This window comes from Echiichthys vipera (assembly GCF_963691815.1).
Source record: "Echiichthys vipera genome assembly, chromosome: 17".
NCBI lineage: Eukaryota > Metazoa > Chordata > Actinopteri > Perciformes > Trachinidae > Echiichthys > Echiichthys vipera.
In genome coordinates this window covers 20,440,367-20,463,245 of record NC_139842.1, presented here as the reverse complement: position 1 = coordinate 20,463,245, position 22,879 = coordinate 20,440,367, and the positions used below count along the sequence as shown (strand labels likewise).

General features: G+C 43.4%; 1 protein-coding gene across 2 annotated transcripts; it reads right to left on the bottom strand.

Annotated features, from left to right (window-relative positions):
* setd1a (SET domain containing 1A, histone lysine methyltransferase) lies at positions 1 to 21,649 on the bottom strand (the record flags this gene model as incomplete). 2 transcript variants are annotated; one of them, XM_083930953.1, is made up of 20 exons in its annotated part: positions 1 to 2,082; positions 3,392 to 3,529; positions 3,862 to 3,981; positions 4,592 to 4,702; positions 8,488 to 8,672; positions 8,788 to 9,136; positions 10,274 to 11,550; positions 12,024 to 12,100; positions 12,235 to 12,424; positions 12,517 to 12,550; positions 12,833 to 12,975; positions 13,067 to 13,151; positions 13,786 to 13,953; positions 14,715 to 15,704; positions 16,665 to 18,369; positions 19,210 to 19,469; positions 19,569 to 19,708; positions 20,736 to 21,006; positions 21,105 to 21,203; positions 21,512 to 21,649. In XM_083930953.1, 20 exons carry the CDS (start codon positions 21,647 to 21,649, stop codon positions 1,909 to 1,911), a joined length of 6,654 nt encoding a protein of 2,217 aa, XP_083787079.1. In that variant the 3' UTR covers positions 1 to 1,908. The 2 variants fall into 2 exon arrangements, with proteins under 2 accessions (XP_083787079.1, XP_083787080.1); XM_083930954.1 differs by having other exon boundaries at positions 12,057 to 12,100.
* Positions 21,650 to 22,879: the final 1,230 nt, after the last annotated feature.

The window sequence follows — 22,879 nt, the reverse complement described above, 5'->3', positions numbered from 1 at the left end:
TTAATAAAGGGTCCAACGCATTAATACAAGAGAAATATTGCAAATAATATTAAAATAATCATCAAATTAAAAGGAAAACAATAAAAAATAAATGAATGGAAGGTATGTACATGTTTCCTCCTCATGGAGAGAGGAAAAGGAACGACATATTTACAGCTCAAAATCAGTGTGTTTCTACGAGAAACAAACATCTCTACAATATTTACACGTACTTCTTTGATTATTTTTTTTCTTCCTTTCATCCTGTAGTAAAGAGGGTTGGTTTTGTACAGAAAGGCTTTCGTTGCAACAAGAAATATCTTACACATTTTCCTGTTTTGGGAAAGGAAACAAACAAAATTTGTCTTCTGGTAGTTAAAAGTTCAAAATGAAAGTTAAACTTTGGACGGCCACGGCCATAAGAAAAACAGAGACAACACGGGGGGGCCATACGCGTCCTGCTGTCTGCGGCGTTATCGCAAACCCGCTGTGGTTGTATCTATATATACCTTCCACCCATCGACCCTGCAAACGGATGATAAGCAGGACACTTGTTTGCATTAAACTGATACGTTAGGGATGTTGTTTACGGGCCGAATGACTCCACACTCGAATAAAATACACACAAAAGCATCTGGAAAGGCCCACAAAACAGAGGGGAAAGAAACTTAACAAAACTAACCTGACCAAATCAATTAAATGTGCCTTTTAAAAACAAGTGTAGCACAGACTGACTAAGTTAAACACAGACAGACATTATTATTTTTACGAGGACCTGCGTGGATTGGGTGGAAATGACTGCTTTCAAAGTCCAGTTGTAGGATTAGGAATCGTCAATATTTGCTCTCATGGACGTAAACGGAGACAGATGGAGAGATCCTACTAAACAAACACTTAACGAGTTCTCGTCACAAGACTTTTTTGTTCACTTTTTGTGGGAGAGAAACAAAACACAGGCCATTCCTCTGGTGTGCTGATCCTGCAGACAAAAAATCCAGCAGCCATGTAAAAATAAAACAATTTTAGCTACAACCGAACTGACATATTTTCACGGTGGGTTAAAAACAATACGGACTGTACTCTCGTCCAGACCGAAGGTTGTGGTTACGGGGGCTGGTGAATCACGAGCCACAAGGACAATGTGTGGGTACACTGAAGCTCATTTCACTGTAAGATACTTACAGCTAATGCAACTAAATAACAATACCATTAATAACAGCGATAGTAATATTATTATATAATACTATGAAATGAAATTTAAAAGAAAAAAAAAAAAGCTCCAAAACAACCTTCACACTTGGAAATCTTGCATAACTGAAGACCAAATTGATTGAAGTTTGTCATCTTAAAAGTGCGCCCTCAGCGAGCGCTTTTAAAAACCCTGAATTTGTCAGATATTCCTGTGCGTCTGTGTGCGGATCTGTGTGGGTCGGTGTGTGCGGGGAGGGATTTGACACTGGAAGAGTACTCCAGGATGAGTAATGTGAGCTGACGTAGACATACAATACTGGTGTGCCTTTCAGTTTTAATTGTCTTCCTTCAAACGGATGTTGGCATGGAAACAGAAAGATCTTTTGACGCCTGGCTGCAGGGAACCTCTCGGCTGGAGCCCACGGAGTCAAACAATACTGCCACAGAAGAGCTAACGCTGAAGCAGAGACCCCCCCCTCAAAAGTATTCACATGCCAGGTGACACAGACCGCTCACACACTGGCTCGTGAACCTGCCAAGTGAATGAAAAGTGTGTATGAAAAGTGCAAGTGTGTGTGTGAGTGTGTGACTCTTGCTTCCATTGTGAGGACGCGGGCGGGCGGTGAGTTGGGGAAATCGGAAGGGTGGCTTTGTTTCGAGGTACTCTGAGGAGGGCGAACCCGGGCGTGTGTCCTGGTCTGGCTGTCCGTTGGCAAGTGAGGAAGAGAAGCGCGTCCACTAGTTCAGTGTCCCACGGCAGTTCTCAGTTCCACACAGGCAGGGAATCTTGTTCTCCTCGAGCGGGAATTTGTAGTCGTAGGTGATCTCTTCATTGACGGCGATGGCCTGCTTCGAGTAGATCACAATCTTCTTCTGGGACTCTATGGTGATAACCTTAGCGTAGCAGTTTGGCTGGAGGAGCAAAGCAAAGAGAGGCTGGTGAGCAACAGCTCCAGATATAAAAGAAGTCATGTCATAGCCTGTCAAAACTAGGCACAGTTGCATAAAGTTAGTGTAAGACTATTCTTGGCCTTAGGCTGGCCTTAGGTGGACAGGTTAGACTCGTCTATCCAAGTCTGTTGCATAAATGCTAAGACTTCATTTGAGGTAGGGAAATGAGCCAACCTTCCCTGCTGTGACAAGAGTGTGTGGATGGATTTTTTTCTCTTGTAGTGGCTGGATAGTTAGCTAGTTAGCTAGCTTGCTAATTCTACCATAAAGTTAGCCTAACAGTTGGCTGATGGCAGACCCCCAGGAAGTTTGCAAACAGAGTGGCCAAACAATGGAATTACAACTACCAAGGCCGTAACGTAATGCCCTCTGGCAAAAGAGACGTCTATAAATCTGTATCTCTCTATAAATTTTGACACTTTTCCAGTAAACTACACATCTGTAGACAGTAAAATACTCAGTATTCAGTATACTTATGATTGCACTTGTTTGTCATATTAAATTAGATGTTATTGTCCAATAAACAACCAACATGATGTTTTGAGACAGCTTTCTACAGAAGGACAACAAATGAACGGAAAACTCACTTGATAGAAATATAATCAACTATTTTGATCATCTGTTTATTGTCAAAAGTTATTTTTCATGAAAAAATGTCAGAAAATTATGTTTTCAATGTCTCTGATATGGAGATCTTCTTTTCTCTGTGTTATATTATAGATGCCGTCCTATATAACATACATTTCCAGCAGTTTCAAGCACTTTATCCAAAATCCCAAGCATTTTTAAACCTTTTTTAAACCATTTTTAAATCCTTGAAAAACATGTTTTGGTGTGGTGTTTTCAAGGATTTCTAGCACCCATACGAACCCTGTCATAGGAATAAATGACTGACGTGACTTGCGAGAAGACAGATATCCCAACTTCTTTAATTCTTACAATTATGAAACAATGACTTTATGGAAAAATCAGTTAATCCTGACATTCCTCGTTTTCAGCGGGTGTAAAGTATTGAACTTTTGCCTCACTTTGTTGCATTCGCCATCTTTTCTCTTTTGCCAAGTGTCTTATTTCACCCATAATGCATTGCACGACAGGCTACTACCTAAGTCAGTCTTACATTAGTCACCCATATGGAGGCTTAACACAACAGTTAAATTGAAGCGTCTCTAGCAAATCTGACTTAAAAGCTATATTTAGGACAAAGACTAGGTACATTTTAATGCAACTGGCCCATAGACAAGTGTTGACTGAGGGTGTTCAGACTCACAGTGCAGCAGTGGTTGATGAATCGTGCCAGGTTGCCGCACTTGGTGGCATCGATAATTGTGTCGTGGTCCACTCTGAACAGGTAGCTGCTCCCGATGCCCTGCTGTGCGTACCGCTTCTCTCGATTGTCAGCCACCATCTAAACACACACGTAAACATTTGCTCACCAATCCTATGTTAACACTAAAACAGACATACAGTTATATAAAAAGGTGCATCTCACTGACTGTCATATTTACAGTGCTTTATATTCACAATGCACCAATAATGTAACAATGGAGCCCCTTTAATGGAAAGCCTGCAGATGTATTATGCATATTTTTGCTTAATTTTGTATCTGGGAGTGTGTGTCATCGCTGCATAAAACGGTAAAAAATTCAGACAGCATACTGACTGCTTGGGATGTCTGGAAATCTTTGCTATAAAATCATCAAGGGTTTGACACAGAATGACAAAAACTGGAGGCATTACCTGTCTGATGTTTTGACCCACATACTCAATGACCATCTCATCAGCAGCGATAGGCTCCATGGCGAACAGGCCCCACTCGTGGATCCTGCTGCGTCCGAAACGAAGCCTCTTCTTGCGGTACTGCACAAGGAGAGAAAAGACTCACTGTAACACAGGCTTATTTTTCTGATATATGCAAGCAGGAAATGCTGCTTTAAGTGCACTTTTAGGTCATGTTTTTAAGTAGATTCTGACTAGTTCCAGGGAAAAACAGCCACCACCCTTCTTTGGGTGGTTCTGCTACAAGACTAATTTCCTATTTGTGTGTGTGAGTTCAACAGGGTTAGCTCTGTAATGTGTTCAGCCTTGAAAGAGGAGAAACGGGCGTTGAAGGATTAATGCCTTCCTAGCCTCACTGTTACATCCATGACTCAAAAGTGTACAAAGTTTAAATACTTTAAATACAGGTCACCGGGTCCTTCTTTAGTTTGTCAAAAAATAGCTCTAATGTGTAAGCAAACTGGTCATTAAACTACATGTGTAATACAACAACATGTGATGTGTACTTAAGATAAGTAAGGGTAGAAGTTTACTGTTGTTTTAAGTATTTTCTCTTGGGTATACACAGGGCTACGTGCTGGGAAGTCATAGGCTTTTTCCAAGTTTTGCTTCTTTGTGATAATATAATCTCGATATATAATCTCATAGTGAGAGTGGGCACTTGAGATACCATGGCTGTAACTGTCCATACCTTAAGCTGGTTGAGTTTGAGCAAGTCAGAGTCCATGACGGCTGTGGCTCCGATGACGGTGAGGAGGCGGCGCTGCTCTGAACGTCTCTCTGATAGCACCCGGTTGACTCCCTATCAGGAAACAGACAGCAAATGGCTTTGACAAAGAGGTCACTGACACAATCTCACTTCATTATATGACCTTGAGCTAAAGAAACTCTTTGACCCCCATGTGACGTGTTAGTGTGGGTTAGATTCATTTGGAAACACTGAGAAGGCAAATAAAACGGAGTAAAGGGCTCAGGCTGAAGTTCCTCTTCTATTTCAACTTAGTATGCTAAACTAAATATAAACCCAAGCACTTTATCACTACACACAGTCCATGATGAAGCATTACACAACCAACAAGTTGTAACTACTCTCGATTATTCAACTGTCAGACGAAGCTTCTCATGCACATTATTTCTAAATAAATAGGCTGTCTTTAGTTCTAAACCTGCTTTGTTTTGCCCTATTTCCTGCCGTGTTATTTTAAATCTTTCTTTCCCAAATTACTCCCCTGATGAAACCAAAAGCAATTAATTAATCTTACTTACAACAGCTGTTATAAAAGATCATCCTACATCCTTGATAACCCTCATAAACCTTAATAAGTTGTGTCATTTTTCAATAACGACAAATAGATTATGGCTTTAATAACACATCGTGTTTGCATTTTGCGTGCATATGCCTAAAACCATCCATTTGTTCAAAACATCAACGTCGCAGATGGTTTTGTGAGTGAGTGAGCTCAGGAGTCCAGAAACACCAATAACACATTATTACAGCTTGTCAAAGCAAACACTGTCTGCATCTTTTTTTTTTGCTTTTGTGTGTTCAGCATTTTTTTAATGACTGAACACACTTCAAAGTTCATAGCCTGGACAACAGCAGTGTCATTTAATAAGACAGTGTTCACCCCAAACATATCATGTGTATCCTTTCTGAAGAACACCATGTCTGTGCTTTGAAAACATTTACACTGTTCACTCACCAACCACATCACTGTGTACCTGCTGGGTCAGGTGCTGGGCAACTTTGTGCCGAGTCAGTGTTACTGTACCTCTAAACACACTGAGGTCATATCAGAACAATAAGCCATGGATAACTAAAAATCCCCGTTGTTGCTTTTTCTCCATTAGTGACAGTGAGAAGCAACACAAAGGCAGAATGGAAAACACATTACTGAGGAATCCGAGCGGTGCATGGCAACGCAACACTATAAATGCAGATTTTCCCCTTAAAACCACACCGACGCCACAAATATCAGCAACTGTTGAACGTCCAAATGTTCCTACTTTCCCTGACAAAACTCTGGTGTCATATGGAGGTTTTAACTCCTGGTGTGATATAAATAAATTCCCAACACTGTACAAGAGAAACAGATATTAAGTTTCAGAAACCAAGAATAACTACATGCTGAAAATAGCAGAAATGCTGAAAATGACTACATTTGGCGAGGCCGAAACTGTGTGTGTGAGTGGCAGAGAGAAGGAGAGAATAAGGTAACAAAATGACATAAAGAGGATTGTATGAGCACATGTCAGAAGCTTTTCAGGATGTGGCAAGATATTGTGAAAGTGTGCGGGCAGTAACCAACATCCATTGGCTGGAGGGACGGGCGGGAAACGTTGAGGTTGTATTTTGGCTCTCACAGTTTATTATGAAGCCAAACCAAATGTTTTTTTACTAAGGGTTCTGTTTAATTAACAGGGAAGCATATTATTTATTTTGTGAGAAGAAACAAAGCATGCAGTGTTCTTCAAATAACTTCTAGAGCATCGGTCTGCCATCTATCTCACAGAACACGCCTTTATCAGTCCAGGCCAAGTTGCTAACCTTTAAAAATGTACTTATCTAGTAAAACAAGTTTGATTTTTAAAAACGTGTCACATTTCGTCTTCTCATGGAAATCAGTTTATTCGTAGAGCCTTTTCTTGCAGGGATGCAGCACAAAGTGAGTGCTTCACAAAGCCGGATTTAATCTGAGGCTAATTAAAAAACAAAAACTTAAAAGTCCCTAGATAGTGTCCTAATGTTTTAACTAATAACAAAACAAATGTAAATCTATATATAAACTACTATATCTTTAGTTTGAACCATCTCAAACTCTGGAAGCTTCTAATATGTAATTCTATGTTTCTTTTATATGTTTCTTTAATGTTTGGAGTGATACAGACTGAAGATATGAAGTATTTATGAATATGTTTCTGCATCCTCTAATTGTCCATAACCTCTAGACTTGACAACACAAATGGTAACGTTATGAAGCTTTGTGCTGATGAGACATTTTGAAAAGTTGCATTACTTTTCCACAAGACCATCTCTATCCTTTCCAAATCCTATCATTAACTGGAATTTTTGGGGTGGTTCAGATAATCTGAGCCAAATAACTGTGGCTCGATTGCACTTACTTCCCTGCCAATTCAATTCCTAAGGGGTATTACCAAGCGTCATATTTATCATCTAAAACAACAATATTTCCACCAACTGATGGCCCCCCTGAAGTGTGTTTACAGAGCCAACACAATTCTTACCCCACCATGGTCAACTGGAACCACGTGCTTAAAACAGCAGTTGTCAAACATTTTAAAATCACATCAGTGGCGTTTTCATTTGTTGACCAATATTAACGCTGAATAAACATTATCTCAACAACTGACTCCTAAGTATCCCAGCCTGATGCTGAACGCAAACTCCCTCTTAAGGAATGAACTGACCAAACTTTACAAAGTGGGCAGTCTTTTCAAGCTTTCCTTTATACTTAAGACTGTTCTTGCAATGTTTAAAAAGTCCTCTGCTCTAGTTTCTAGGGATGCAAAACCAAAACCATAAAAAAAAAGAAACATGAGCTGCAAAACAAACATATGCTGGAAACAAATGTTGTAAGGTTGTGTGCATGCAGGATTCTGCCTCATCTTTCCCCTAATGGAAGCATTTGTACCGTGCCCAAGCACGCTTCATGGCTAAAGTCTCGCTCGTTCGAAAGTGTGACCACAACTGTTCCTCGCCCAGAGGTGGGCTTTTGTGAAGCACGGATGTACATGTACAGGCACCAGTGTGCGCACATGTACGAGCGCAATCATTGATGGCGGTCCTGATGTCTATTTATATGAGACTGTTCCCCCCGACGGACATTGAAAAAGATGCCGCCGAACGGTTTGTGGTGTTCTGATGCAGAGGTGGAGTGTTTACTGCAGATTTTGTCGGATGAAACGTTCAAAAACAGTCACAGACTAAACCTCCGAGGGGTGATGATGTATAAACAAGAAGCATTTGAGCTAGGCTCAGAGCATTTCATGTAATGTGAGTGCAGGCGGGACTGGGCGGCAGGGGAAGAGGGAGGGGGGGCAATAAAGCACGGCCAAGTGTGAATGCGCCCTACGAGGCTAAAATGTGGAGTGTGGGGGTTGGTGTGAATGAGATGTGGAGGTGAAAATGGACCATTTGAGGATGCACCATCATCAGGTATGAACAGGCCGAGTAACACTTGATGTTGTTAATTATATTCAATTCCGGATGGAACAAAAACGTGACTCTTGCAGAGAAAAAATAGAGAGAACATTAGAAATATTGATGTTTTTCTTCCCCCTTATGGACAAAACAAAACCAAAACCCCCCAAAAAGCCTATAAAAAAAAATAGAAATATGGTCTCGTTTACCCACTTCACCCCTTGTATCTTCAGTATTTCTCAATTGCTAGTTTGATAATGTAAGAACAACAGACCTAAAACAGACACATTGTTTTAAACTAAGATTCAAGTCCATCACTGTAAAACAAACAGATTCCTCCAGCAGGAACAGAGTGGCGGTGAAGAAAATAAATATGCTAACTAACACTGCAGAATCACACAGATTCAGAGAATGAATATGCTTACCGAGATGTCGACATTCTCCATCTCCTGTATGACCTGCTCAGGCAGGTCCAGGTCCAGATAGCAGTCCTTCTCCTTGCGGCTGATGGCGTAGTAGCCCTCACTTCTGGCAGAACCGGTCAGATGCTCACGAAGCTGTCCACTTGCATTCTTCTTCTTACTACGCCGAGGGTTTGGCAAGTTGGTAAGTGCAGCCAAAAGGTCAAGGACAATAGCGGGAACCACACAGTGACATAAAGAAATAACACATTTAAAAAAAACATTATTGATAGAAGTGAATGTAGAAGTCATTGATAAGGATATTTGTGTGGTTGACCCAGTGAGTATCATTGAGCCAGTCAGAGCTCTGGTTGTCCTGTAGCAGCTTCTCATAAGTCTTCCTCAGCAAACTCAAATCTTCGCCGTCCAGACCGGAGTTCCAGATGTCATACAGGATGGTCATCTGCTCAAACTCACTGCGGTTGTCGAACTTAATTCCTGGTAGCTCGGGTGCTGGGACGGGTTTTGGCCAGCGCTGGGAGGATGATATCCCTGCCTCCTGCAGAAAGAGGCGCTCACTCTTCCTCACGTCTTCAAGCCCCTCGTCCTCTGTGTCTGAGCTGGACAGCTCCCCAGATTCAAGCTCCTCCACGTCCACATCTTCTTCAGAGTCCTGCAGAGAGGAAGAGGCATGTTACTCCCAATGAACTGTGAATAAACTAAACTATGAACAAGCAGTGACGCTGTGTTTACATATGCAGCTCTCTTTCTGTGGTCTGGCTAACCGGATGTAGAGTGTTGAGATAAAGCCTGATAACTGCATGAGCCACGTGCCAGAGTCAGGCCCTTTCTGCTATTTGCTTTACAAAAGCACTGCACGTTTAGCTCTGCCCAAGACCACTGTGCCACAGCGATTTTTCCCCAGAATGTTAAACCAGTGTAGCCGGACTTCTGTGGTTCAGACACAATTTAAATGAATCATCTATAATGGTCTTTTTGTTTCTATTTTGTTCTAACATTTAAACCTTAACATCCTGTACTCATGAAGTCACACAGATCACATGACAGGTGACGTATCTATTGGACAGTTTCAGTCATCTGGTCCACATAAATATTCAGGACCAACAGCTTTGCTAACCGAGGTATTCACATTTTGACAGATGCAGCAAAATATATGCATACAGGATCTAGCGTTTATGAATTGAAAAAGCACGCTACAAAACAGAAATGAGTTTGTCTAAGTGTTTTTCCAGTAAGAAGCAAATAGCTCGATCAGTCACGATAAGTCTGACATGTGTGAGGAAAAACTCACTGCCCCGTACAGAAGTGTAAACGGGTGCTGTTGGCCGGGCATCAGGCTGACACAAGCAAGTTGATAAACGCCAACTGAACACATTTATATAAAACACTGAGGCAGCGTCTGATTAGCGTTATTGTAAAGAGGAGCACAGGGCCACATCTATGTCTGCTCCTAAAAACATCCTCTGTCCAGAATCCATCACAAATACAATGCTGGCAATACAAATCTCTTGCCAGTTTAGAAACAGCTACTTTTTTATCACATCTAAATCTATTGTAGTGTGCAGCGTGTTGGCATTCTCATTGATTATAATATAATATAGTCGGGAGACTTTGTGCCTGTCATTCCTTCCTGGGGAAGAACCTGATGACATTACCAAAAAATAATGTGCCATCGTTCCGGAAACCTAAACTTTGACTTACAGGTGAGTCACATTGCTTCTGTGTCCTATGACACACTGTTTATGATTAAGACATCCACAAACAGGAACAAAGCAGAAGTCCCACGCACCTCTAGTTTCCGTTTCCTCTGTTTCTTGCCCGGTTGCTCCTTCTGTTTTTTTGTGAGAGGAAGCTCAAGGTTTTCTTTGTCTTTTCTTCTCCTATATTTGCTCTTGTCCATTTCAGGCTCAAAACCTTTGCCTATCATGACCTTCTTCTTTGACGATGGAGGTAGAGTTGCAGCCTGGCCCGCATCCTCAGCCTCACAAAGCACTCCCAAGTATTCTCCTGTATCTCCTCTGGAGGGCAGCGCCTCTCCAATGACCTCCTCTGGCGCTTCAAGCACCCCAGAAATAGTGTTAAGGTCTGCTGGGAGCAAGACAGAGGAGTCCTGTTTGGAGGAAGTCCTTTTTGTACCAGATGGAACTGAGATAACAGGGGGTTTGGAGTAGTTGTGCTCCATAAGGACAATCACACCCTCTGGGCTAAGAACGAGGGCCAGTGACTCTGAGGAGAAGAGAGCCTCTTCCATCTTCTGCTCTTCTGCCTCATCAGATGTCTCTGTCTCCTCTGAGTCCCCAGCGTCAGGGTCCATTTTCAGGGCTACGTCAGCCAACACAGAGAGGTCAGTGGCTGAAGCCGAGGCCAGCTGCAAGAGGCTCGATGCCCCGAGCTGCTCTCTGAGTCTCAACCTCTGCTCACTTTCCTCCTCATCCTCCTCTCTGAGGGAGTGACAGGAAGAAGCAGACAAGCTGGTTGTCCGAGGCCTGCCTCTGGACCGCTTGTTGACGGGAGGCGGAGGAGGGGCCTCCTCGAAGGCCATTCTGCACATAGAGGCGTGGTCCAAAGGCAGGTTCTGCACAGTGCGGCACACCATAACAGGAGGGATGGGAGATTTGGGGCAGTCTTTGCCTGCACCTCGTTTTCCAGGGAATTTGACAGGGGTGGTCTGAGGGGAAACAGGTGGTCCCTTTTTGGACTCGTCGGGATCTTGGGTTCGTCCAGGTACGATGAGGGCATTGCCTTCCCCCGGTTTGGAGGCAAAGGGGAGCAGTTGGATGCCCTGGCTGGGACGAGAAGAGGGGGATGGGGATGCAGTGATGGGGGAGTCTGGGGGCCGTCCAGGGGAAAGGAGGGGAGATTCGCCTGACAGTTGTGAGGGGGAGGGGGATAGCGGTGCAGTGGGCATTTTGCCGTCGTTTTCGCCTGTGGAGAACGAGACAGTCTTCCTGCGTTTCTTGAGAGGGGGCACAAGAACAATAGGGGACGAAGGACGCGGGTAAGGGGGCGATGGAGGACGCTTGGTTGGTCCTGTTGTTGTATCTGCCCTGCTGTCCTTGACATCACCTGAGAGAAAATATGAGAGTTTTTAAAAACTGATCCAAACTTAACGAAAACACTTATCATAGCTTTTCACATTATTGCACTGTTTTTTAAAGCTGTAAAGTAGCTGTGAAGGTAGACCTCTTTTTAATCAAGATCTTCCTTTATAGGGCTGCCCCAAATACCATTTTTTGAGCTTTGGATCTACGGTACTAATCAACAGCGAATATTTGACCTCAACAACATCAGACTGCTAGTTTATAACTCAGCCGGTAACGGAGAAACATCATGGACGGCACAGAGCTGCAGTGTTTCAGTGGAATTTAAAAAAATGAGCTGCCTGTGAACTTGAAATTCTAGCCTGCATGCATGTTTTTTAAGCCTTACATTGTTGAGACAGAAACGGCTAATACTGTTAGAGGGAGCAACAAGTTACTGCTGAGGCCCTCCCCACCATCCAGCATCCAAACTGTCAAATATTCGGGTCCAGCCCTAACCTTTGTGGATGTTGACGAAGACTTCTGACTGACCTGTTTTGACTTCTGCCTTTGAAACAGCAGCTGCGTTATTTTCCCTGAGAAAAACAGAAGAAAGAATTTAGGACAATGATGACATGATGAAAAGAGCATTTATTTGTAATGTAATTGTGAGAGAGAAGCAATGCTCCAAAGATAGCATGGATTTAACACAGAATCTCGAACTTCATACCTGCCATCTTTCTCGGCTGTGCTGTCCATGGTCGACTCATCCATGGTGTCTGGCCCTTCGCTCTCGACCCTCTCTCCTTCCTCTTCATCCTCATCTTCAGAGGAAGATGAGGATGAGGATGCCGAAGAGGATGAGCCCTCAGAGGACGAGGAGAGGCTCTCATCGTCACTGTCGACACTAAGGGCATCATCTAAAAAGAACAGACATTTGTTATCATTACTGCCTTGGCTGAGAGTAAACAGAAATAAAGACATGGTATTAAGATTATGGGTTGTGATTTACCATCAGACTCCTTTTCGCTTTCCTCTCCATCCTCCTACACATAAAAAAGGTTGTAGTTACACATTTAAAGATCACACTGAAATATTGCCATCTAGTATCAAGAGTGAGGAACACACCTGTTGTCAAAGGTGTTATTACAACACCAAGTCACAAGTCTGCGACAAAACACTCGTATTTTTTGTAAGTAATGCTCAGTCTGCCATCTGATGAATAAAACTGATATAAATTTGTTTCCAAATGACTCATTTATTCACCAAACGTGTGTGTATGTGGTCTTGTATTTTGTCTTTCAAAAAAGACTGAATTAAAAACACACCTTTTCAGTCGAGGAGCCATCAGACGTTTCCTCTCCCTCACTGCCGAGCTCCCATGGTTTACGATTTCTTGGCCTCTTTTTCCTCCTCTTGTTGTCCCTTTCAGCTCCACGTCTGGTTGCCTCCGGCGTTCTCCCCTCTGCAGCTGGAAACAAGACATCCGTGTAAGAGTCATATGCAGCAGGCATATCAATCCAGCCTTACTTTTAAAAATGTTCAGTACCAGCTGAACAAACCTTCGTCATCCTCGTCTGGTGGCGTCGAGGGTCGCGGCCTTTTCATGTCTGCCTGTTCGAACTCCTGAGGTTCTTTCCTTTTCACCTGAACAATCGAACACCAACAGTACATTTTTTTAAAATCAATTAAACACAACTGAAGATATTATTTTGTTAAGATGTTATTTTGACAACTAGCATAAGCTCACACAACAAAATCTGACAATACCAAACAGCTGTTTTTCCAGGATTTTGTACTTGACAAAAATCCATTATGATCTATGCTTATATATAAGGATTCCTGCAGTAATTAGGACTAAAAGTATCTACAATTTTAAACTGAGACCAGTAGTGTCAGGTAATGTCTTCTTTTAAAGTACCAGTGTGGATTTAGTGGCATCTAGCGGTGAGGTTGAAAAATGCAACAAACTGAAACTTCCCCAGTGTGCCAAGCGTGTAGGAGAACTTCAGAAGATATAAACGGCCCATTCTAACAAAAACTACTCTTGTTTTCAGGTCTTTACACACGAAAGAAAACATACTTTTTAATATTATATTGTGTGTAGGATAAACACTGAACCTATAAACTGCAAAATAAATAACTGAGGGGAAGTAGTGATGGTGATGGATAGGTTTCTCTGTAACTGTAAAAAATGAACAGAGGTGTAGAAGTAGATGTTTTAATTTATCAAATCACATCGTGAGCTGTCGAAGATGGATAAACAGTGTGGTGCTTTTACCTTGAAGGAAGGAAGTCGTAGTGCACCTCGGAGAGACAATCCCTCCATGCCCCCGCTCTTTGCCCAATCCACAAGAGACGTAAGAGGCTCCCGAGGGCGGTTGACCTTTTCCTCTTTTTTCTCATCATCCCGTAAAGCAGACACTCCTCTAACCATCGTCTGGAAAGGCTAGAGGAGGAAAATAGTCACAATTACAATTTGTATGCATTCCCCATTTCCATCTCACAGTATGTGAAGCTGATTAATTCCTCATCAATGTGGTCAAACTGCTATCAAATGGTAAACGTAGTAGTGCTTCAAGACTATGGCCAAAAGGATTTGACACAAATCACATTGCTTTCACTCCCATGCTGTGCTGAAGTTCCTGGTAATGTACTGATCTTCAAAATAAGACTGGTCCTTATTCACAGTGCATCTCCTAAAAGACAAATATTGTACCAAAACCTTTTTTCCGCAATTAAATTACCAGAGCATTGGTTTCACTTTCACGTTGTGCTCCGTTCCTGCTAATTAACAAATCTTTGCATCAAAATAAGATTCAAAATGAGGATTTTCGTTTTGCCCGTCTGCCTTCTGTTATATACTATTCTACTCTGGACTGCAGCTGCAACAGTCAGGAAAGTTTTTCACAGACTGCCAGGCTGAACGAGCAGCTAGATATGTAAGGTTATCGATATAAACTGAAAAAGGGTGAAACATTGTGGCAACATTGCGTTTAAGGACAACTTAGTGGTAGTTTTTAATCTCAAAATACAATCGGCTTGAAACAAAGGATTTTTTAAAAAGAGATTTAGTCCGATTTTAATGAAACAACCCCCCCCCCCCCCAAAAAAAAAGTACAAACAAGTGGATAAAGCAATATTTCTGACAAAAAAACTAAATAGCAAGTTAAAAACTAAGACAACACCAGCATGGTTAGGATTCCTTACCTTGGCCTTGGTCTCTTTCCTCTCCCACCATTCGTCAAAAGTTGCAAAGGCAACATTCTCCACCATTTTGCGGTTCAGGTCCCTCTGCATGATGTTTTTCATTTCTTGGATCAGAGTGGCCAGGGCCATCTGCACTGTGGCTTCATGGGGATTTTCAGCCAACATGGGTATCTCCTGTCCTGAAGCACTGTACTCTTCTTCCCCAGGCAGCATGGTGCCATAGCCAGGTGGGGGCATGTAGGAGGCGTAGTGTGGTGGTAAGACGTGTGGCGGCCAGCCAGTATGGGGAGGCGGGATGCCATGGTGTGGAGGGGGTGGTATCTGAGTGCTGTGTGGGTCAGGGTAAGGGTAGGGCATGTGTGTGGGCATGTAGCGGTGGTCCTGGTCGTAATGACCGCCCGCCCCGCTCCCTTCTTGGTCCATGTAGGCGTGGTGTGTGTGCGGTGGCGGCATAGAGTGGAGATGGTAGGAGGCGTAGTCTGCGGTGGCTGCCTCACCGGGACCTGGGGTGCCGTTGGATGACGACATGCGCAGTTGGTGCAGGCGACTCAGCATGTGGGTCTGCATTTGGAAAGACATAGGCGCTCCACCGCTGTACTGGTTCATCAGCTCCATGGATGTGGCATAGTCATACATGTGAAGGGGCATGGGTGGAGGATACTCAGGGTGCAGCTCCATGTGGGGTAAGGGAGGGATACCAGGGGGAGGTGGGGGCTGGAGGGAGTAACCAGGGGGAGGTGGAGGAGGCAGATGTGGAGGATAGGAAGGTATGGGAGGGTGCATGGAGCTGCCAAAGTGCTGTGCAGAGTCAGTGATGGGTTGGGGCGAAGATGAAGGGTCCGTTGTTTGCGATGGCATGGCGGCCTGGGACGAAGAGGGCGAGGAGCCGGAGGTGATTGAGGGTTGGTGGGTGGTCACCGTTGTTATGGTAGTCTCTTCCTCCTCCTCGTCTGAGATCTCCATGTCTTCCCCCGATGAACGAGGGGAGGACTGAAAGAAAACAGTTTACAGTTTTAAGTTGGCTTTCAAAAGTGGGGCTGCGAAGACAACTCAAAACCAGGGAGTGTACTGAGCATATTAATGCGATAACCACAGAAACTAACAAAAAGTCAAACTACAATAAAAATTAAAAAAACAGTCATTACGCTTAGATTGTTCCCAGGATATTTCATCAATCCTCTCTTTTTCTTCCTTTCCACCAAAGAGTTATTTCTTTGCATCTTCTTTTGTATGTGTTAGAACCAGATTATCACAGACATATCGGTTTCTAGCGGTATCGTCGTATGTTTTTCGATATGAAAACCTCTTTTACAAAACATATAATGCTGAAAATGATGATTGTGGTGATATAGAAATGGTTTCACATAGCGTTTTTAATTTTATTCCTTTAATTAAATGGTCACAATTGACTGATACTGAACATGATGCATATTTAGCTATTCATTTTTTCTTGTTTTTTTCTGTGTTAATTTCTAGAAGTTTATAATGTAATGCATACAATGTATAATAATGTTAAATATCATTTGATGAACTTATTTGTAAATGCAAGCAGCATTCTGACTACCTTTGCCGAATCAAATCAGTGCAATAAAGGTGCTCAATCAAAATTCTGTGAAGTTTTCCCCTCTAAAATAGTTCAGTCTCAGATCAGTCTCAAAAAAACTGTATCGGCCGGGCCCTAGCATATATATATATTTAATAATCAAGACATTTTTAATTTACAAGATTTTCTTTTCATATTAATCATACATGAACATTTTTGACGGTTTCTTCTTTTTGGGTTGTTACAGCTTCACCGCAATATATAATAATCTGCCTGTATTCTACTTAAACATCAACATTGTGCAGCACCGCTTGGCAGCAAAGTGCAAACTATGCAACTTTTATTTGTCAGTATTTGAGAGCCAACAGTCTGAGCCTCTACGCTTCATTACGTGCTACTGATCTCACCTGGCTCTGTCCGTTGTAAGGTGGTGTGTGTGCTCCTGTCCTGCTCTGTGTGTCAGCAGATCCAGTCTGTGAAGAGTCCTCCTGCAATGCTCCAGTCCCAGTGAGACCAACCTGGGGCTGGGGTTCCTCTGGGGGCAGGATGTGGGAAGAGTAGGTGGAAGAGGATGGTATGGTTGCTGGAAGTACAGTGGTACTCTTCCTCCCTTCTCCCCCCTTTCCCCGTTTCCTTCCTCTGTGGCCATCTCTGTCTCTTTCCCCTTTCCTCCTGTGGTCTTTCTCCCCATTATCTCCCACCTGATTACCACTTGAATGCTCTCCTGTTACATCACCTGAACCTCCTCTTCGCTCTCCTCCATCCCCATGTACGCCCCTCTGCTTCTCCTCTTTCCTATCTTCATCGTCTTCCTCATCAGAGGCGAGGAAAGAAAACTTAGCCTTTTGTTCCTTGAGGAGCATCTCGATACGAGAGTCGAGGCTGCTGCTGTGGTACACGAACGGTAAACTCTCGTTGGTGGAGTCTGGCTCTGGGGAAGAGGAGTCACGTTGAGGGGGCGGTGGGGAGCTGGAGGAGGAAGGGAGATGGTGCGGGAGGGAGGTAGAGGAAGGGGAGGTTGAAGAGGAAGCGATGGAGGTGTGAGGCGGGGAGGAAGGCGGAGGCGTCTTCGGCGGTGCTGGTGGAGTGCTGGGACGGCGTTTGGGCTTTGTCCACTGCTCTTCATGGGCTGGACTATCCAGCGTCCCAAGTGTCTCAGCTACAGCTGCTGCTATGACTGAGGCTGGAGGGAGGGGGGGTGGCGGTGGAGGTGGTGGGGGCGGAGGTACAGCACTGTGGTGGCCAGTGTGGTAGTCTTTGTCAGCACCAGTGGAAGGCAGAGAGCCCCTCTCCGCAAGGCTCGTCCCCCCTAAACGGGTGGAAGTGTCCAATCCCTGAGGAGGGGCCGGGGCAGGCTCTTTGGATGAGGAGAACGCAGAATATGATGAGGGGGGAGGAGACAGGCTGTTAGAGGACGAGCGGTAGGAGTTGGAATTGTATCTAGGGTCAGAACTGTTGGAGTAGTCACTGTCTCTGTCTCTGTCCCTATCTCTGTCTCTATCTCGATCTCGGTCCCTGTCCCGGTCATGGCTGCTCCTCCTGCGGCTGCTGCTGCCATGGTGGTTGTGAGAATGGTGGTGGTTGCGGTGTCTCTGGTGGCTGTGGTCACCTGATCGGGAGCCCAGGCTGTCTCGCCGGTACCCCCTGTCATCCCTGCGGTCTGAGTGGTGATGGGAGTGATGTGAATGGTACTTTGTGGAAGAGTTTGTGTCTTGCTGGTGATGGTAAGATGACCTTCTGGAGCCAATCCCCGCTGCCCCGTAGCGCCCACCTGAGTCTCTGTCACGGTCCCTGTCTGACATTGGGGGCTGATCATATTGGGCGGCAAGAGGTGGCGGAGGCATTGAGGAGTGGTGCGCCATGTGTGGCCCAGGCCCTCCAGCATTGGGGTATGGGGGGTAGCACGGCGGCTCGTTGGGACGGTACGATGCAGTAGGCGGGTACATAGGGCGACCTCTGTGATACGCTGAAGGTTCCTGTGCATCCTCCGAGTAGCGAGACACTTTGTATCCACCGACAGTAGACGAGACTGCAGAAGATGAGGAGGAGGAAGGTAACATGTCCTGGGGAGGGTAGCCGCTGCCCGAAGTGCCAGTGTTGTAGCCAGTATGCCTGCAAAACATTAATGAAGTCACTTAAAATTATTGTTTTGTGGACCTGAGCACGATTGCCACTGACTACCTGTGCAACCACTGCCAGTTGCAGAATGATCACTTAATGTTGTCTTTTAGCATTTTATGTTGATCTGGCAGTAGTGCTGGGCGTTAATTCACTATGATCATTTATCGTCTTTCAATGGATTGATATGATTTTGAAATCATACATTGAGTTATCGTGATACACATTTATGTTGTCTAAATTGATAATAACAGGCACATTAACTGTTTTAATCCTCTGTATTTGTGTGAATGCATGTCAAAAGTCAGTGTAAATGTATCTCACTTGAAGCCGTTATGTTCATTCTTGCACTAAAGTTCTCAATAAGATGAGAAAATACGCAGAATAGAAGATTTTAGCAATGACACCCAGCCCAACCAGCCGTGATACTGTAAGTAATCTTCTACGAGAACATAATCATGTTAGAATACTTAGAATGTAATGGTGGCAAACATTGGTGCACTGCCCAAACATGAAGTCCATGCAGCATAAGTGCTGAACCCAGGAGCTATTCCTGCCAATTCTATTTGAATACAACAAAAGGATAATCAGTTGTGTAAAGATTTGTAGAAAAGGTACGAAGACGTAAAGCTACATTTACACTGTAGTAATACTGTAATACATTTTTGCTATTTGTGAAAGGATTTCTTGAGGTCTCTATGATTTAATAACATATGAGTAACCATGTTGAGTGTCTCAGTCTTGATTGAGGGACCTGAATGATAATGACAACACTAAGGCAATGGTAAAACATGTCATGTCACACTCCCTTTATGCCAAATATCAACTACTAACCTGCCGCCAGTGAAGCCCGAGTCCTGTGAGAAAGGAGTCCCAGATCTGGAGCTGTACGGTGTTCCTCCTCCACCACCCTGAGATGAAGCAGTGGAGCCTGGTGTGAAGGGGCCCGACATGGAAGGGGAGGCTGTGTCCAGGCGCTGATCACTGAAACCAGTATCCCCAGAGCAAGGGGTGGCGCTCCCTGATGTGAGGGCCTGGACCCCTGCTGCCAAAACCGCAAGCTCACTGGAGAGCCTCCGCCTGATTTCTGTTGACTGTGTCCGAAAAAAAATATATATATATTACAATTTGGAACTGGATCAACTTTGGATGATCATTAAGGAAATGAAGTGACATTTGTGCTGCGAAAATACCGTGTCAGGCTGCGGTTGTGGCTGTGCTGGCGGGGGCTGAGGCTGGAGCCTGTCTGTCAAAGCCTTGCCTCCCAGGGGCACAGTCTGAGGAGTGTACGACCCGTTTACTATCAGGTCATAATACTTCTGCCTCTGCTGGCCTGAGTAAACAAACACAAACCACAGAAAAATAAATACAGGCTGTGAAATGAGCTTACCGCAGACAAAAACCTTCTTATAATGATGTTTTCGAGACAAACTCCATTAGGTTAAACTGTGTCCACAAAGAACTAGAAAATGTACGTTTTTTTGCAAGTTAGTAGGAAATCGCAAACGTTTTCTGCAGATTTCAGTTAATATTTGTGGGAAGTTGTGGCAAGAGACAAGTGACTTTTGATAAAAGTTGGATCAAAGGCGCAGATACAGGAATTGCAAAGAAATATTCAGTATCTTCTCAGAAGCTCTTTCTTGAATGATCTTAAAAGCAGGCATATTTATTATGATTGTCTTTCCTTATGCAGGAATCCTGAGTTTACATTTAATACATTTTAAGACCCTTTCCAGACATCTGAAGCCCAATCGCCACTTCTAGATCTAAGCAGTAACACCAGAAGTTATATTTACTATTCATGATTGTGAGATAGCACATAGCTAGTTAGCTTGACACCCGTGTGTAAAGGGATCTTTGAGTAACACTATCAAACAGCAGTCAGTCAGTGGGTTAGTGGGCGAGCGCGCTAAAGGTTGTCCTTTTCAGATGTCGTCAAATCTCAGAGGATTCAATAAATTAACTACACAGAATCCCACCACACAATGATTTAATTAAGGCAAACTTTAGCGTACAACCTCTTAATTTAATACCTTGCAAAACTGGGTTTAAAAAGGTTTAATAGTTTTATGACCCCGCGGACACCCTGCTATGTGTATTACTATATAAAACAACGTGTATACAGATCTGGGTACTGAGTAAAAACTTTTTTAATTATTAAAATGAAAAACTTCGATGGTTGTGCAGCTTTGGGGATAACTGCACTTTGTAATTCAACGTGCACTACATAAATATGCTACATGTTTCTACTGGCCTGGTTTTCGCCGCTGTACAAATATTGCTATAAAGTTCACCCAGCATTGTCTAAAATACCACTCTGATAACTTGCATTTTACAACAGATGAGGCACTTTAGCTTACCTTTTATATCGAGTTGAGCGTGAATGATGTTGCCCATGACAGAAGTGTTGTGCAGATGCTTGACTGTGTCCTTGGCTCCTCTGGTGCTGGTAAATAACACCCTGGCCAGGCCCAAGTGCTTCCTGGTCTTTGGGTGAAACAGGATCTCCATCTCCTCCACCTCACCAAACTTGGCACACATTTCTGCCAAGAAGGGCTCTTTGATGTTGTCATTGAGCCTAGCAAAGGTCACCTCCTTGAGAGGTATGGGACCCACATAGAACTCATCAAGCTGTGGAGAAAAATGACAAAATCAGGGTGAATAACTTTTCAACCTAATAGATGAAGCTGCTGAGATGTGTGACATGAATGTTGACCAGGTATTCTCACCTTCAACTTTGGCACTGGCAGGGACAGTTCTGTATACCTGGACCATAGTCTCCGGGGTCTAGGGTCCCGCAGATCCCCCACGGGAGGAAATCCGGAGTCCTGGGAAAATTAAAATTAGGAAATTACTTTCTTTTAGTGGTCATCAAACTCTACAATGCATCATGCAGAGACAGAGATGGCTCCAGCCTCCTTTCAGCTCTGTTTGGATTGCACCACTCCCTCACCAATAACTGTTTGCTTTTTGGCAGGTTTATATTTGGAGTGACTTGACTGTACAATTGTTTAGTGCTCCGTACTGCAACTGCTGCACAACTCTTGATAAATAAAGTTTTATCTTAAATCATACGGATCAGATCTACACTTGTAAAAGCAATTTATAGAGAGTAAAAACATGGAAATCAACTCACTGGCACACTGAAATGCACTCCATCATATCTGTAGATTTTCTGTGCAACCCGCCGAATGGCTGGGTCCTGGACGAGTTTGTAGCTCTTCCACTGCAAACTGACAGCTTTTTGTGAATCTGCCCCACCGTCTGGATCCATCCTACAGCTGAGAGTCAAAAAGAAAAAAACATGATTACACACAATGCAGCAGCTGCCACCGTTCAGAATAGCAAACGAGCAGAATACGTTTTTATTGTAATAACATCTCATTCAGTGTTATACAATAAAGGGACAGTATAAAAAGATTTAAAACACAACCATTAAATCTCATATCTGATCAGTGAATAAAATACATTAATAGATAATATATATATTGCACATTCCAGCAGACACATTTTTTATACTGCGCTCCGAATTGTGTTGTGTTGCACCAAGTGTTATCAATTTGAGTTTGGTTCTTTAAATGGCACAAGGGTAGAAACTGTTAATGAGTCTACAGGTGCGGGTCTTCAATGACCTGTCTCGCCTCCCAGAACGGCAGCAGAGTGAAAGGTGTTTGGCAGGGTGGGTGGGATGGGTTTTGGGAGACAAAACCGGGTCAGAACCACCACCACCACCGCGAGGAGCAAAGCTTTAAGAGATAATCTGCGAAATAAAGATATTTACTTAACAATCAGCACTGCTCTCGCTTAACACTCACACTGTTGACCAGTCTGTTTTATTTAACTTTTTGTGTTTTGCAATCACTTTACCGGTTTTTTATATTAGTTTTGGCATTTTTAAAATGTTAATTTTGTGTTATTTTTTTACTGTTTATGAGTATATTTTGCATTTGTTATTGATGCTTTTGTTATTTGCACTGGGTTCTTTTGCTGCTGTCACACTGAACATCTCCCCAATGTGGTGACTAATAAAGGATTCTCTTCTTTTATCTTTTATACTGAAGTGAAATGCTGTGGTAATAACAGCCCAAAGTATATTTAACCACTGTGCAGTGGACACACTGTAAGCTAACGATGAGCTGCGTCACATCAGTTAGCAAAACATTAACTTTTCCAACCCTCTGTCTGTTATTAATAATCAACGCAGAGGACACATTAAATAAAGCAGCATTATGACAACAATAAAGACCTCTCTAAGATGCTGCGCGCTGTCACAACAATGACCAGCGTTACGTCACTGACCAGTTAGTTCAGTTAGCATCATGCTAAGCTGCACCAAAACAAAAATGTACATAAAATGGGTTTTTTAAACGTCACAACAGACTTCACGTTGAACGCATAACGAACCGGGTGACTAATTGTTTTACATGAGCAACATATTAGCTAGCTCTTGCGTTAGATAATACTCACAAATGTTATATTACTTTCTCGCTTTAGCAACGGGAGC